This window comes from Ochotona princeps, chromosome 18 (assembly GCF_030435755.1).
Source record: "Ochotona princeps isolate mOchPri1 chromosome 18, mOchPri1.hap1, whole genome shotgun sequence".
Taxonomy (NCBI): domain Eukaryota; kingdom Metazoa; phylum Chordata; class Mammalia; order Lagomorpha; family Ochotonidae; genus Ochotona; species Ochotona princeps.
Genome location: NC_080849.1, coordinates 31,493,841 through 31,511,891, shown reverse-complemented (window position 1 = coordinate 31,511,891; position 18,051 = coordinate 31,493,841). Strand labels below are relative to the sequence as shown.

The following is an 18,051-nucleotide window of genomic DNA, read 5'->3' as shown; positions in this document are numbered from 1 at the left end:
AAGTCTTTCTGACAGGCATGAGGTGGTATCACACTGTGGTTTTAGATTTGCATTTCCTTATTGGTTAGGGATGCTGAGTGTTGTTTTATTATACTTGTTGGCCGTATATATATCTCTTCTTTTGAGAACTGCTTTTGTGGCCCCTGGCCCATTATTATGTGGATTAATTGCTTTGTTGTTTGTTTTCAGTTGTTGACATTTTCTACATATTGTTTATTGGACAGGTGTTTTGCAAATAGTTATCCCTTTTAACATTTTGATTTATCCTCAAATCGTAAAACAAATCTGAGCTATTGAATTTTAAAATAAAGACCCATCTACAGTGTGATAAACAAAAACTATTATCTTGAAACTTTTATGGGAAATAAACTCACTTTAGTTTTTGTTGTACTAAAACAGAAACTAAAATCATTTTTTACTGACATAAAATTACATTTTTAATTGAATTTTGCATTGTGGAAAACATTTGTCACCAAATATAATAAAAAATGTACAGACTCTGAGTAGGAAGTAACTAAAAACGTTGAATCTAATGTTCTTAGTTATACAAATACATCCAGATAATATTCACTTATTCTCCTCCCTTCCAATATCTATCAAATCAACAGTTTCATCACAATTATTCTCACTTCCTTTGTGTAACTACAGGTGGCCCAGCAAGTTTTCATTTCCACTCCCTGTAGCTATTAATCTGTTCTCAATTCTGGCTTGACTACCAATGTTTTCAAAGTGAATAAGCAGCCACAATATTCTCATGTTCAGATCTCTTCTTTAAGTTATATTTTTATGCAAATATTAAAATTCATATTTTTCTAGAAAGAATTAATGAAGTTTTCACACATTAGAGGACACTGAGACATTAATTTTCCTAATAGAACTAATTATAGCAGTGAGCATTTGGCTTGATAGTAATGCTGCTACTTAGGATGTCCTTGTCCTACACATCAAATAACTGAGTTCAACATCCAGCTCAAACTTTTGACTCTAGCTTCTCATCACTACAGACCTAGGATGACTGGGTTCTTGCTACCCATATGGGAGACGTGGGTTGAGTTCCTAGTTCAGGCGCCACCCATGTATAGCCATTGAGAACACTTGGGGAATCAGGCAGATAATGGAAGCTTCCAAATCCTCTTTGTCTCTCTCTCTCTCTCTCCATATGTGTAGGTATTTAAAAAAAACTGTATTTTACCACTTTTATCATGTTCTTATCTATTTTCTCATTGTCTTATACTTTTTAGAAAAAGCACTTACATTTTTATCATAAAATATTTGTTGAAATTTGTTACTGAATATAAAACATTTTTAATCACTCTGTAATCTGATTTATGCTCTCTCCCTATTGTGGCTACTCCATTCTTATGTCCCATGAAACAATATTTCTACCACTATTCATGAAAAAATAACTGAATATAGAATCAGTCCCAAAGTTATAAACAATCCTAAATCTATTTGAAATGTTTAAAGCAGCTTTTTTTCTCAGATGTTGGGAAATGGGATGTATAAGGTTTTGATTCCAGCAAACAAGTTGATTCATGAAACTGATTCTAGCAATCAGCAAACTATCTAACAAGGAGAGCTTCCCAGCTGTGACAGAAATGTTGGAGCAGAACGCATCTGGGCAATCGAGATGAGTTGTGAAGTAAATATTAGCTTCATGGCCAGTTTACATTTATGGAATTTCCAGGGTAGGGAACTGAAGAAGATGAAATAATGTAGAGAGGGGTTTCAAAATCCATTTGGGTGTGCCATCTGATTCAAAGTTTATCTCAAATGAGTTATATTTCAGAATATGTAGAAGTTCCTGTTCAGAAGGTGGTCATAAGATTTGGACTCTTTTCATAGACAATATGCAACCAACTCATAAGCACATGAAAAAGATGCGCATTATCTCCTGGCAACAGAAAGAACAGGCACCCAAGGCCAATTTAATTAACAGTTCAGTACTACTTCACACCCAGTTTAATGCTTAAAAGTGAAAAGACTGGAAAAAGTAAGTGATAGTAAGGATGTAAAACAACTGGGATTTGCACATTTCTGTTCTTAGAATTGTATCTATGAACTCCATTATATATGTCCCCTTTGAGTTAATATCATAACATGAAGTCTGATTAACAGCATGACAATTGATGAGAATGATACTATGGTGATTATCATGCATTTTCTGTGACTTTAGGAATCTAATACATTAATAAATTCCCTTAAAATAAATAAATTTTAACAAAGAAAAAAGTACTTAAGAAAACAGTTCAATATGTATTCTTTTAAAAAATTGTTTACTTTAAAGTCCAAGTTATAGAGAGTATGAGAGAAACAGAGAGAGAGAAAGAGAATATCATCCATTCACTGGTGCATTTCTCAAATGAGGAGTGAATCAGTGGATGGGCAATTTCTTTCTGTCTACGTGTCACAGCAACCCAGAGGCAGTGTTGAGGGAACCAACATCATTTACAAGCCTAGCATCTAAAACCAAACATGTCTTAATTCAATTTACCTTTCCTTTCTTACATGTTTACCTATTTCAAAAGTTTACAATGGCCTAATCATCTTTGAATTTTTCATTTTTCATTCAAATTCCTAGACCTATATGCACTATTCAGTGTAGACCCATCAGGAAATCATAGCATTCTTTTGTAATATTGCTTTAATGTCTTTTAGGTGCACTGATATTTCATGGGCCACATTCTTGTGGCTGTGGGTCTAAGCAATTAGGTAACGAGTTTCTAGCTTCAAGTTTCTGAAGTCTCCCTATGCCACACACAAAGTAATTTCTCTTTCCCCTATTTTGTGTTATTCCCACACTGTTGTTTAACATACTTTGTTCTGCTTGTAAATCCCTTCCACTTTTTTTCATGTACAAACACATACTTTAATATTCAGTTTAAATCTCTTTGTTCCTTAGCATTCCCGTTAGTTTGTATCCAGATCATGCGAACTGATCTTACTGAAAATACTGATGATTTCTCATCTGTGTCACTTCTGCTGTTAGTCTAGATAGCTATTCTATTTTGTTATACAAATTGGCATATATATATATATATATATATTATTTAACCTGCAACATTACTCACTTACAAAAGTATCATCTCTGAAATATCTCTACTCTCAGAGCACACTGAAACCACAGTATTAGTTGGTTTATAAATCACTCATTTTAAAACTAACTATGGTGTACAACTAAATATGGACAATAAAATTCTAGGTCAAGATCTTAACATTCTATTTGAGTTTTCTGTTCGGCAGAAAAAGATGAAAAAAATAACATGATCAAACAAATCTCCAGATCATAATTTTCCCATGACCAAGATACATTTTTTTTTTTTTTTGCAAACATGAAGAGTTCCCCACCACACTGGTCTGAAAAATAAAAAAGTTTAAACCCCTAAGATGAAATACATTTATTTCTTCATCTATTTCCATCTTCCTTATCATCCCATATGAAATAAAAATACTTTGAGAGCTAATGCTCAGATTCTCACTAAATAAATTTTTATTTGTGAATTTTGCATTCTCAAAATGCAACTCCCTGTTTTCAAATAAGAAATATATCTCAGGGAACTGCAAAGTTCCCACTTAGCATTTGGCAGTCTTGGTATGAGCAATTTAAAAGATTTATTTTTATATTTATACATTACTGAATTATATAACAATCTTTACTAGGTAAAATTACACATTAACAATATAGCATACTATTACGTTCTTAATAGTACATATGATTGCTGCGTTAGCAATGATTCAGAAAAATTCATTTCTTAATGTTATATTGACACCAAAAATGGATGATTACAAATACAATTAATGCGGTTCACAATATAGTTTATATTCAGTCCTTACCTTCAGTAATTGTCATTTTATTCTCTTGAATAACTTCAACAGTTTCCTTAGGAGTACCAAACAGAACCACCCTGGCATTGTCTTTCAATTTAAAAAAAGGAAAAGATATTTCAGTGAGAATATACAGTTTTAAAATGAGGAAGACTGTGTACAAACTGTAACATAAATATCAACCAAACCCAAACCCTACACTGATTATTTTTAGATGTACTGTGCTCAACCAACTTAACTCTGAAAGAAGGTATTCAGCAGCACAAATCTATTAAAATAACTAGTTTTGTGACATAGAAAGTCCTGCAACATATACAGGCACATGAAAAATAATTCAGCAAAGCAGAGATTTTTCACAAAAAAAAACATTACATTTATTATTGTTTATTATTCTCCACTTAGAAGCAGAGAGGTGGACAATTATGGAGAATACTCTCTAGATCATGACACAGTACTAGCTACCTTTGGAAAGACAGAAGATAAAGAGGGGAAATTTTTATTTTTATTTTATAGTTTTTGAAGTGCTTCAGAATCCTCAAATGTAGGAATATATTATCGGTGGGGGTGGGTGGTGTTTTGGAGTAGAGGGCTAAGCTGTTAGTATCCCAGAAGGTTCTTGTCCCGGACGCTCCACTTCCTGTGTAGCTCCCCAATGGCCCAGGAAAGGCAGAATAAGATGTTCCAAGTATCTGAGTGCCTGCCAGACACATGGGAGAGACAGATGAAGCTCTTGGCTTCTTGCTTCAGCTTGATGCAGTCCTGTTTATCTTGGAAGTGAACCAGCAGACAAACTGTGTGTATGTATGTATATGGAAGCGTGAGTGTGTGTGTGTGCATGCACATGTATGTTTCTCTTTCTGTTACTCTGTGTTTCAAATAAAAATGAACAAACCATATACTTGTTGACCATTATTTGTTGACAATTTCCCAAAGGGTTAAATATGAGTACATGTACTCTACAGTGTAGCATCTCCACTCCAAGATTTGGACTCAAGATATGAAGGCATTGGTTCACAAAAATGTTTCTTTGGCATATGTATGCTAACTGTGTCTAAAACAGTGAAAACTGAAAATCTAGAGTGTATCATGCAAAATTTAGCTTTTAAAAAATTTTGGACTCTGGCAACAATAAAATGCTGAACAGTGAGAAAGAATTAGCTATAAATACACAGGGATAATTTGGTGACCCTCAAAAAACACACTGAGGAAATGAACTCAGAGCAATTGGAGTGTATAGATTTATTACTATGAGATTCAAGAACAGACAAAACTTTGGTGATGGAAAACAAAGAATGATTAGCCATAATAAGTAATGACTTCTTGGGTGAGGTGATAGAAATATATTCTATCTGGAATAGTGTCACACTTTTACAAATTTATCAAATACAATTAATTGTCACTAAAAGATTTGAAGGCGGTGCTATATACAAATTATGAAATAAAACATACATTGTTACTCTAAATGCATTAAGATATTTCAATTGTGCATGCCTGCATAAATGAGTTTTAAATCCTTACAGAATCTTTGTATTCACTAACAAAGAGAATATCAATTCTTCAAAGCATGGTAAAAAATAATAATGTAAAGGTAAATTTATAGCAAATATATACAAAATGAGCTACAAGAAAATTTCAAAAAGTATAAAAATGCAAAACAGTGGTAATCAAATAGCTGTTATAAAACAATCTAAATGTTTCTCATCAATATCCAAGAAAAGGATATAGAACCCAGCCCAGCCTTCCAAAGCCCAGTCTTCTGGTGGGGTGGTCTGCTGGCCTGGTGTCTGCCTGTCCACTAGGATCCCAAGTTCCTGGCATGTGTGCTGGCCTGGGATCTTATCTCTCTATACACCCAAGCTCCAGGCCCATTCAAAGTTCCCCAAACCTGGTATACTAGTACACCAGGCCAGCATGCTAACCTAGGGCTCTCCCCTCCCCTTCCTCCAACCTGCCCAGAACCAAGCACATGGGGAAATCCCTAGGCTCACTCAGCCTGTCTGGACATGAGCCCCCAGTTTCCCACTTGCCCCTGCTGCTTCTTATTTACTTCATATGCAGCTCAGAAAAGGTAACCTACGGACTGTAAAGAACATAGTAAGGCAGAATTAACACACACATAAATTACACAGGTACAGATTACACCATTTAAAAATAATCAGATATTTGTCACATAAAATTAACTCAGACACTTGAAAATTTTAATTTATCTTTCAAAACCAATAGGTTGAAGAGTTGTTTATCACAAAATGTTACTAGAAAATGAAAACAGTTTATGCACTTAGCATTCTGATGTGTTCATATAATAGATAATGTTGTGAATTCAAATATGTATTTATGATAATACACTTGACATACTGGTAAAACGTGAAAACTATATGTCTATGTATATAGAAACAAAAAGGTTGAGCAAGATAATGAGAAACTTCTAGAAAAAAAAATTTTAGGGAAGAGGGATCTAGAGTTTTAAACAGAGCACTAGACCATAATAATGACATTTACACGAAAGTCATTTGCAATGCCTGGAAAAGTTGGGTTGGATCTGATGTCTTATTAAATGTCAGAAAGCAATAATCCATAGCCTACTATCAGGAATTCTTTCTGTAGAGCAAATAGATAGCATTTCCCCATGAAATTGAATTAGAAAAAAGCTTATTTTCTAAATAATTCCATAATCTAACATCTCAAATAGGATTCTCAAGACAAGCAGTACAAACCTCAACAGGCTTCAAAGGACCAGTGTACCAAAAGGGTAGACTGTAATCCCTAATTAGGTTACATACATCACATTGAATTCAGATGGAAGAGGAATACCCATGAACATAAACTAGAAAAAGATCAACCCATTCCCAATATCCTCTACCAGAATCATAGAATTCTAAAGGAATTGTTTTTGTTGAATATACACTAGAGCCTGGTGTGGTAGCCTACTGATAAAGTCCTCACCTTGCACACACTGGGATCCCATACGGGCATCACTTCATATCCTGGCTGCTCCACTTCCTATCCAGCTCCCTGCTTGTGACCTGGGAAAGCAGAGGATGGCTCAAAACCTTGGGACCCTGCACCTGCATGGGAGACCCAGGACAGGCTCCTAGCTCCCGGCTTCAGATTGGCTCTGCCCTGCCTGTTGTGACCAGTGGGGGAGCGAATTAACAGATGGAAGAGCTTCCTCTCTGTCTCTCCTTCTCTCTGTAAATTTGCCTTTGTAATAAAAACAAGTCAATCATAAAAAAGAACATATACTAAATAAAATGAAAGCCAAAGTGAACACATTTGGCTCATCCTTGTGGTATCTAGAATGTTCTTCAATGAAATTTGTGTCTGCATTTACATGCGTATCTTCAGCATTTAATTGAAAGGAGAATGTCTGTGTCACCTCTAATCAAACCAGACATGTCCAGTGCATCAGGTTTCCCTAGACTTTGCTGAACAAAATGTGGTGCCGTTGACATCTAGAATTTAGAAGTTTGCTTTTGTCTTCCTGTTTTGCATAGAAACTTGAAGCCCTGATGTTTCTTTTTAAATTTGTACCGTATTGGCAGAGCTCTATGTTCCTTCCAAAAATAATGAAAATGTATTCCATGAGAAACAGCTTAAACTTCACCATTCTGTGGGCTTCTGGCTATTTGTCATCAATGCCTGAGCCGACCTGCAGCCAGCCTCTTTCTGGCTGCCTGTGTGGGGACAATGCTTGCGATTGCTCACACTCCTGCCCTCACCATCAACCATACCTCCCCTGCAGTAGCATCTGCCAGGCTTCTGGGCTTTCAACATTCAACAATGCAAGATGAACACATTTCTTTAAAGTTAAATTGCTTCAAGTATTTCATTGGTGATGCAATTGTAACTGATAAAATACTTATACTGATAAAAGACATCTGCTCACTACATTAGAAATAAAAATATAGTCTATAAAAATGGAAATGAAAAATGCAAAATTGCAAGGAAATATATTAGCTCCATTAGTAGTCAATGAAATTTCAAATTACAATTATGTTAGCTCACATAATGTGGGAACAATCAATAATTTTAAAGTCAGTATCGAGTAGCAGCAAGAAAGTGGAACACCTGAGCCATTCATAAACTACTGTTACATTGTATTTTGCCACTTTATGCTATATTCTCTCATTATCTGATACAGTTAACAGTAAGCATATCATATCCCTCTCAATTCTACCACCAAACTTGCACTAGAGAAACTCATGAATAAATGTTCCTAGGAACACTGATGCAAATATCTAAAAATCAGGAACAAAAGCAGTATGACAGACGGCACTGTTGTACAGATGCACAGAAAAATCACAGAAATGCACAAGTAACAGCGACCAACCTGCACGGTGATAGCAGCGAGGAACAAAGCTAGCCACACTAATACCAGGTAATTTCAGCCTTAGAAGTACAGACATGTGCAGTTCTACAGTTGGCAAAGAGAAGCAAAGAAATGAGTAGCTATTGCACAGCACCAAATTTTGGTCAGAAAAGCATGAGGGAAACCTGGTACAGTGGCATGTCTGGTTGGCTTCTGTAGAAGAGACACAGACGCAAACTTCTTAATTTTTTAAAAAAATATACTTCTAGGCAAATCATTGCTTCCAGAAGTATTCTTCATTTGAAATGAAAAAGAAAAAAACAGAAATGGATATGACGTATCATTAGATAACTCTTTTTAACGAAAAACGAAGGTACATTATGACAAACTCAAGAATGTATGAACTTTTTCTCATGTTTATAATTGTTTTTGAAAAGAAAATACATGTGATAGAAAAAAGAGAAAATTATACAAGCAGGGTACCTGAATTTGTCTTTTCCCATATCTTCTCTCTGAGAGCCTTTATTTCGAGACATGTGAGACCTTTATAAAAAAAAGAAATATGAAATAAACTATTTAAATAGTATCTATTGCACAATTACTATACTTCCCCTAAAATGAAAAGCAATAAACTTAAACAGCAGGAACAGTAATAAAAAAAATTACAACAACATGAAGTTAAATAACATGCTACCAAATGACCAACATGTCACTAAAAACGTGAGAAACAAAATAAACTTTTTTGAGGAAAGCTATGCTTCCGTATGGCCTATGCATCACTGAAGAAATTAGTAGGGAAAAATTTTTTGAAGAAATGAAATTAAAAACAAGTCTATCAGATCCCATGAGATACAGCAAAAGCAATATGAAAAAGGACTTTTGTACTGTCTCCCCTCCATTGTCCCCTGTGCTTTATAGTTAAATAATCTATCAGGTATAGTCTTAATGCCAACGTGTTCTGCTCTTTACGTGGGTCATGACATTGTTGGCATAGGCAAGGGTGATGAGCACCTGACACAGTGATGAAGGCAGTTTGGAACATCCCCATCCTATATCAGTGTGCCTAGTTCAAATCCTGGCTCTGCTCCTGACTCAGCTTATTCCTTTGTGGCAGATAATGTAATTTAATATATACACACATAACAGCAAATTATTATAAATATTTATGCTTTATACATATGCATAAATAAAATGTAAAATACATTTATATGTACACGTATTTATATATACAAACAATAATTTAATAATGGGCCTGACACGATAGCATAGTGGTTAAAGTTCTCGCCTTGCATGCGCCAGGATCCTATATGGGCGCCAGTTCTAATCCTGGCAGCTCCACTTCACATCCAGCTCCCTGCTTGTGGCCTGGGAAAGCAGTCGAGGACGGCCCAAAGCCTGGGGACCCTGCACCTGCGTGGGAGATCTGGAAGAGCTCCTGGCTCCTGGCTTCGGATTGGCTCAGCTCCAGCCATTGTGGCCGCTTAGGGAGTGAATCAATGGATGGAAGATCTTCCTCTCTGTCTCTCCTCCTTTCTGTATATCTGCCTTTCCAATAAAAATAAATCTTTAAAAAAATGAAATAAATGTGATGCTGCAGGAAATACAGTTTTATATTTAGTAGATATATTAGCTGAAAATAAAAACAATCCATTTATTAAAAAGTATTATTATAGAAATTAAACGCAAAAAGAACTAACCATCTGTAAACATGAGTTATCTGTACATACTTCTAGTCAGAATGTTTAAGACTTACAAGTATAACTGAACAGAACAAAATAAGAAAGTTGAATGATTTGTTTCAGGAATTATTAAACCAAGGGGCAAAACTGTCTAAATAGTTGCTTATTTACATTGTAATGAGAAATTTGATCTCACCACAGCAGTTTCATGATGATTCGCAGAAAATCAGCAAAGAATTTGTTTTGACAGCAAGCAAGACTTTTTAATAAAAGTATGAAATTGAAAACAGTGTCACAGATGTTGGTAAGTGTGGCCTTATTCTGTGTTTTCCCGATAATTCAGCTAGGGACCAGCCTTCTCACACATGGGTATTTTATTAGATCCAGTACATCATCCAGCAAAGATTGTTTTATAATTAAAATCTGGTAAGACACAGTGTTAGACATGAAGGTCTGACAAGCTTTTGTGATGTAAACACAGATAGCTCAGTGCTTGGCTTGATGAGCCAAATGTTCCTGACGATGCTTGGTGGAGGATAGGGAGTACAATCAGAGCAGCATGCCAAGGAGATGGAAGTTAATCTGAACTGATCATTGCTACTGATGTCAGCGTCACAAATTATTGTTAACGTCACTTGAATACAGAAACCTTAAACTTGCCAGCAAAGCACATTTTAAAAGCAACTTACTGATTTCATTATTTTCCAAAGAGTTAACCAACCAAACATATTTCCCTTTTTTATGCGTTTATAGGAATGATCCGTGTCACAGAACACTTTTGCTCTCAATCATGTGAGACATGGTCTTATCTGATGGTGTGTATAAAATAAAAGTGAGTAGCCGAAGTCATGGTTAATATGATTAGTTTTCTGCTTTTTATTGAAAATAAGTACACACTGATCAGCACTGATTTAAGACAAAATAAAGGCCTTGGCAAGTCATTTGAAGAGAGATCACCTGATCACCACTGCAAAGTCTTTGTAATGAACTATTAGCCTTTATCATTAACCTTTTTAACAATTCAAGCCTATTAACAGTTCTTTTCAAGTATGGAAACATGGTCTGTTTTCATGTATGACTTTATTATTCTAATCCATTCCAAATCATGTCCTTGGGAAAACCATTTTAAATGAATAATCAGTACATTTTTCTCTCAAGTGAAATTACAATAAGTTTCTACCAAATGAAAACATTTCACTTAAATGTAACTACATAAACTCAACAAAACTGAATCTTTTAAATTAATATTTCAGAGAGAATATCACGAGTAAAATCTTAAGTGATTCTAAAATTCAGAAAATAGGTATGATGATCAAAGTGTAAACTTCTATTTGACATTATAATTTCAAAAAAAATCTACAGTGCCATGACCTCAATCATGTTTGCAATTCGAAATAATTGCTTTTATCATCTCAGAAAAGACTGTGGTGGTTGATGAGAGTTATAGCCCCAATACTTTTCTCCTCCCAATAATCCACTTCCTTTGCACTGTGACTTTGCCCTTTGTTCTACCAACAAATGGAGTATAATCTCCCACCCCTGGTTTCTGCTTTGGTCCTGTGTTTGCTCTGGTGAATAAAATTAGCAGAAATGACAGCTTGCCAGATCTGAGCCTTAGTTCCAAACCCCTTATGTGCCTTTGTCCCACATCTTGAAACCTTGCCAATGATGGCTATCAGGTTGCTGGAGTATGAAAGACAGAATAGGGAACCCCATAAGCTAAGTTTTTCCATCCAAAGCCTAACACGTATGCAAAGGAGCCCCTCTAAGATGAGAAAGATCACTGAATGGGGTTTACCAAAACCTGTGGCTTAATGGATGTATGAGGGAGCCCTTGGGAGCTGTTACATTAGCAAAACTTTCTCAAAGACTGCAAAACAAATGAGCTACCTTGAATCTTTATGGTGCTGGATGCACCTGCTTTTTTGTGGTTGACTGCTACACAGAATCAATGCAGCCACAAATAACTGATTAAAAACATACCCATTATTCCCAATTATTTAAAGTGATAGTTCTGAATCAGGGTAAGCCAACTTTCATTCATAAGAATAAAAAACTAACGATTTTAGGGATTTGGGGACACCCAAACTCTTGGTTGTATTTTCTTCTTGCATTTATTATACGTTTTTTACAATCCTACACAAACAGAAAGCTAACCTAGACTTTGGGGCTGCTTGTAAAATGTGCTGTCATGATTTGAGCCAGGAGTTGCAATTTGCTGACCTCTTGTTTTGTATCTAGTAAAGACATGCTACTGCTAACCTGATGCAGAGTAACAGATGTCAAATGATCAGGATAGAAGGCAACAGAACAAAGTAATGCAATAAGACCTAATGCGATTTTTGAAATAGAATTATATCAGTGTTCTCATTTTTAATTTTGTGTGTTTATCTTCAGTAGTGTACTGACAAGGTCTAATAACCAGCTGTCAGAGGCAGTAAATACTAGCGTCCCATGTCCATGTTCAACCTAAGGACAGGGAAGTGAAGAACAACTCGGTAAGAAATGACTCCACGGCACCATTGCTATGCTTCTCACCTATTTTACTGCTATACTATATTTCAGTGGTAATTATAAAATAAATCTATACTAATTCTGGGCATGTGTTCTCCTTAAACGCTTTCCTGGTCCCAGTAGGTTTTTGCTTTTTGATACTTGGTGCCGGAAAGGCTAATATCTTTGCAGCTAGCTGTCTTATGTTCTGAGTGATATGAATTCTATTTAACTGTGCTCTATTTTCAAAGAAGCCAATTTAGGATAAACTTACCTATCTTGGTTTGATCATCTCCAGCCGGAGAAGGGGAACTTTCTTTATTTTCAGGCATAGTTACTGATAGTACTTGAAACCTAGTAAGAAGGAAAAAGATTTAAATATCAAGGATAAAAATTATTTCTGATTGTGGCTTAGCACGCTAATCCTCAGCTGGTGGTGCCAGTATCCCATGTGTGCAAATGCAGATACATAAACATCAACAGTAAATTATGTTTTGAAATGCAAAAACTCCAACAACATACTCTTCCTTATTAAAACTGTTACACTCTCAAGTGCTTGGGCCTCTGAATCTACATGGCAAACCAAGAAGGTGGTCCTGACTCCTAACTTTGGACTGGCCAAACTTTCTCCAGAAAACTTCAATTATAAAACACTTCCTTAACGAGGACTCTTTGTAGTTTAACAGATAAAAATCAAAACTACCTTAGCTTAGTGAAAATACAGACAATAGTTACAAACAAAAATGAGAAAATGCCAACTTCCCCATATGTTAAATTATAAAGTAATCATTAATTAAAATAATGACATTGTAACATTCTTAACAATTGGTTTAACAGAAATATAAAGCTTTATTTGTATTTGGTATTGATCCAACATATATATATATATATATACAGATACTATATACGTGTGTGTGTGTGTGGCTGGAACATATGTTTTTGTGTCACATGCCAAAATTTTATTTTTAATTCTATTTTTATAAAGACATGTTTATTTTTATATGAAACTCCAATTTTACAGAGAGAGGAGAGACAGGGAAATCAGTTCACTCCCCATAAGATCCCAATGGTTGAAGCTGAGCCAATACGAAGCCAGGAGCCAGGAGCTTCTTCTGGATCTTGCACTGGTGTGCACTGGGGACAAAGGGCTTGCGCTATTCCCTACAGTTTTCCGAGGTCAAAAGGAGAGAAATGGTTTGAAAGTGGAGCAGCTGACTCAAACCAGAATCCAAATGGCAGAGAATTAATCTGTTCACTGCACTGGCCCCAGATAATCTCTTTACATACCTTCACATCCTTTTATTCTTTTGTAAGATATGGTTAGTCACGGGCCTGGCGCCGTGGCCTAGCAGCTAAAGTCCTTGCCTTAAAACGCCCTGGGATCCCATATGGGCGCCGGTTCTAATCCCAGCAGCTCCACTTGTGGCCTGGGAAAGCAGTCAAGGACGGCCCAACGCCTTGGGACCCTGCACCCGTGTGGGAGACCCGGAAGAGGTTCCTGGTTCCCAGCTTCGGATTGGCACAGCACCGGCCATTGTACTCACCTGGGGAGTGAATCATCGGACAGAAGATCTTCCTCTCTCTCTCTCCTCCTCTCTGTACATCTGACTTTGTAATAAAAATAAATAAACCTCTAAAAAAATATGGTTACTCAAATACATATAAAAACTGAGAAAAATGTAATGAACTATTTTCTTTCCATCAGCCAATTTTAAAAGCATCAACTTGCATTCCTCATTTGTGTGTATTAGTGACAAAACATGCATGGTTTGCATCAATATGGATTTCTGTTTTCAAATGTTGTGCTATGGTTATAAACAATATCAATCTAACACTAGGGGATGTTGGATAATGGGGGCAGAAGACCTATCAACATATTGAGGGATTTTTTTTTTTTTTGCAAAATTGTATGAATACACATCATTTCAAATTCTAAGAAAATTTAAGGCCATAAAAAGCCAAAAAAAAAAGATAGCTAGACAATTATTTTGCTTATTGGGAATTTAAAAACGCATATAAACCTATAGAAAAAAAAGCACTACAATGGAACTTGGAAGATAGTTCAGACTGATCACCAACACAAGCCTATTACGGCAGAGAGCAGCAACCAGAGGCGATGGTGTCAAGGTGGGAGAGGTCTTGGCTAAATGCTGCCCCCTAGAGGAGTGACGCTAAAGAACGGAGAGCATGCCAGGGACTCAGCAGCGCTTTCCAGGCAGTACTGAAAAAGTTGCAAAGGCCCAACAGCAGGACTATACATAGAGTAGAAAGAGTAATCATAAATGTATTAATTCTAGAACCAACCCTAATGCACAAGCATAAATCAACAGCAACAAAGAGGTCTATTGTATTTCAGCTGCCACTCAGTGAGAACAGTTTATTATCCTGGCCAGATCTCGCCTGCCTGGTTCCCTCAGGCTATTTTCATCAGTGTAGCAGGCCACCTTGTTCGCTTGCCAGTGGGATAAAAGCTCAGATCCTTCACAGTTCTGGCCAGAGAGCTGATTATTGAATTCTCATGAATTTTGCAAGTCATTGGAGATGATGTCAGTAGCTTGAAATCAGCCCCAAAGAGTGGATTCACACCGTGGAAATGAACAAATGCCACAAATCAAGTTGTGTTTTTGCTTTTGCCTTGAGGTGCCTATTAACCATCTGTCCATGTACCACGGAGAAAAGATACAAAACCTACCTACAAAATCTGGCGCCTTCCAAACTAACATGTATCCATTTCTGTTCCAAAATAAAATCCATCTCCCATCTCTGGTTATTCCACCCAGCTTGAAACCAGTCAGGATAAAGAATGCCCACTGTTTAAATGCAAAACATCCATATTGCCTGTATGGCTGGCCAGAGTAGTAACCCAGTAACTGATACGTGCCCTTCTTGAGGTATTGGTGTTGACCAATTCTGCCATTTTGAGCTTGTCCCATGCAAGGAACAACCAGCTGCTGCAGGGGGGGAAACTGAGGCACATCAAGTAGACAGCAGGCTATCACACCTCACAGATTAAAACCTCACTGTCCTGTCCATCTGTTGACATTGCGCTGGTTGATATAAAGCTCTTTTGGCCATGTTGTATCTCTTACACTCCAGCATAATCTCCTAGTAGCACCTGTATTTGTTTGCATTTTGGCCTGCTGGAAATTTCCATTACAAGAGAGCCTGAAACCTCAGGTTGGTACCACCACTACACCAAAGAAAAATTCATGAGAGAGTCTGAAAAGAGATGTAACATAAGGGGGAAGAAAACATGAGATAATTATTAATGTAAATCCTTAGAAAAGCTGAATTTAAGAGGAATCCTGAGTGATTTAATTGGGCCCAAAATTTACACTGAAGCCAATCAGCTCTTTTTGTTTTTTTAAAGATTTATTTTTATTGGAAAGCCGGATATACAGAGGAGGAGAGACAGATAGGAAGATCTCCCATCTGGTGTTTCATTCCCCAAATGAGCCGCAACGGGCCGGTGCTGCGCCAATCCGAAGCCGGGAACCTGGAACCGCTTCCGGGTCTCCCACACGGGTTCAGGGTCCCAAAGCTTTGGGCCATCCTTGACTGCTTTCCCAGGCCACAAGCAGGGAGCTGGATGGGAAGTGGAGCTGCTGGGATTAGAACCGGCGCCCATATGGAATCCCGGCGCATTCAAGGCGAGGACTTCAGCTGCTAGGCCACGGCGTTGGGCCCAGTCAGCTATTTGTTGACTAGAGGCTAATGCTGAGTTCCTGAATCAACCACTGAACTGCTTGCTTTTTTTCTGCCAGCTTGCACCCCTAATTTGCATAATGGACTATAGTAAGAACCTGGATGGAAACTTTATATAAGATAGCCGCTCTCCTTTTCCTTTTGAGTTCAAGGCTATGCCTCTCCAGGGTGCAGTCCTGAAATGAAGTCTCCTATTTACTCTGAATTCTTTTCTAGTGTATTTTTACTGGTACCAATATAGTGAAGGAATTGAACTAGATTATCAATGCCAAAATATATTCGAAAAGGAGAATGAACAGATAATTTTGTTCTAAAACTGGAACAGGAGGGAGAATACAGAGTTTTAAGACTAGACTTATAAGTAAGGGGCAATGCTAAATTTAGACTTAAAATGGGAAAGGCATCAGTTGTTTCAAATCTTAGATCTACTTAAACTCTCTGTGCCCAACTTCTCCCCACTGGAAAATATCACCTACTGCTTCTGAGGGGAAATAGGAATTAGACTTAACTATGAACTCTTCATCAAAATAAAAGATGTGTGTACTTTTAACTTCACTAATGCAGAGATAAACTCTAAGACTTCGCCTTAACTTGTGGCAGGGAGCTCAAGAGCCATCTCTCTTGTGTTCAAGTACCACTTAAAAATCCTTACTAGAATTCTCTTTTGTGTTCCTATAACCACCTTTTCTCTTAGTATTCACACATTCGTTTCTGTCCAACCCTGTCCTAATAACCATCAATATGCTCATTTCCATTGATTGCTAGGGTCTAAGGGAGCTCAGTTACTGATTTTTCTTTTCCTCATTTTCATTCCTCTGAAGCTACTTCTGATAGCTCATTATTAATACTGTCTTACACTTTTAGAACAGTCTGCTCTTACTGATTCAATAGGTCTTGGCTCCCCAGATTTATGTGAATATTTAAACTCTGATGCATGGTGGCAAGGATTGATGGACTGAGGATGAAGGCTTGACCTACTTACATCACGGCAGGTGGATCTAGTGAGAGGGTTTCAAATCGTTGAGGGCTTGGCCAATGAAATCGTACCCACAAAAGGGGGCATGATTTACACTGGATTTGACCCAGCTTCTTTCTCCGCTTCCTAGATTCCTAGGTGGTTACTCTGTCCCTGCTCTGCCACTGTCGGCCACCATGGGATCCTGGAGTGACAGGGCTGCCCTACCCCACACTTCAAGCTAAAATTAACTTTTTACCTTGCTAGGAATCCCCACTTGGGGATTTTAGTTTTAGGAGTAAAAAAAATAATAATAATGCATTTTTTTTAGTACTTGTATGTTTTTTATTTTATCTTTTCTCTTTTAGAAGGTTCTATTAATTGCTCTAGTCTAAGCATTTACAATAACACTATCAAGACCTTGTTAAAAATATATACAATGGAGAATATACCATTCTCTTTCTGAATTAAGAAAAAACTCACTTTACACATTGTATCCCACAATTTTAATGTAATGTCCTATTCTTATGGGCATATAAACCCTCAGGAATAAGGTAGAGGAACATAAAAATGAACCCTGTATCCTGAAACCTTAGCCTAAGAAAAAGATAATGACAAAATTTAAATTACTACACAGTCCAGAATAGTCTTATCTCCCTCTCTTATGGGAAATTAGTCATCAAAAAATATTCTACCATAATTTCAGTATATTCTCATTATGCACATTAATCAAAATACTGTAGTTCATTTAGTTTTACATATGAATGAAATTGTATTCTTAAAATAATGTTTTATTCTTTTTTAGATTTATTAATGTTGCTAAATGCAGTCATATTTTGTTTTATTGTCATACAGAATTCTCCTAGGTTGTGCTTAGTAATTCCAAATATTTTTCCTATTGTTACCAAACCTGCTGTAAAAATTGATATCTATATACATGACGTGTTGTCTGACACTGTCACCTTTCTAGAGTATACATGTGGGAAGATGCAAGCGAGGCTGTGTTTTTTTTTTTTAACAATTTTTATATTCAGCACTTCTTAGTAAGGTCCTCTATTAATTACATGCATTAAAACAATCTTCTA

General features: G+C 36.6%; 1 protein-coding gene across 1 annotated transcript in view; it reads right to left on the bottom strand.

Annotated features, from left to right (window-relative positions):
• CCDC178 (coiled-coil domain containing 178) overlaps positions 1–18,051 on the bottom strand; it is a 421,150-nt gene that overhangs the window by 341,140 nt on the left and 61,959 nt on the right. The window contains exons 2-4 of the mRNA XM_058676893.1: positions 12,581–12,660; positions 8,618–8,677; positions 3,835–3,915 (exon numbers count right to left, since the gene is read on the bottom strand). Coding sequence (XP_058532876.1) covers positions 3,835–3,915; positions 8,618–8,677; positions 12,581–12,638 — 199 coding nt within the window. The 5' untranslated portion in view covers positions 12,639–12,660. The remainder of the gene's footprint in view (positions 1–3,834; positions 3,916–8,617; positions 8,678–12,580; positions 12,661–18,051) is intronic.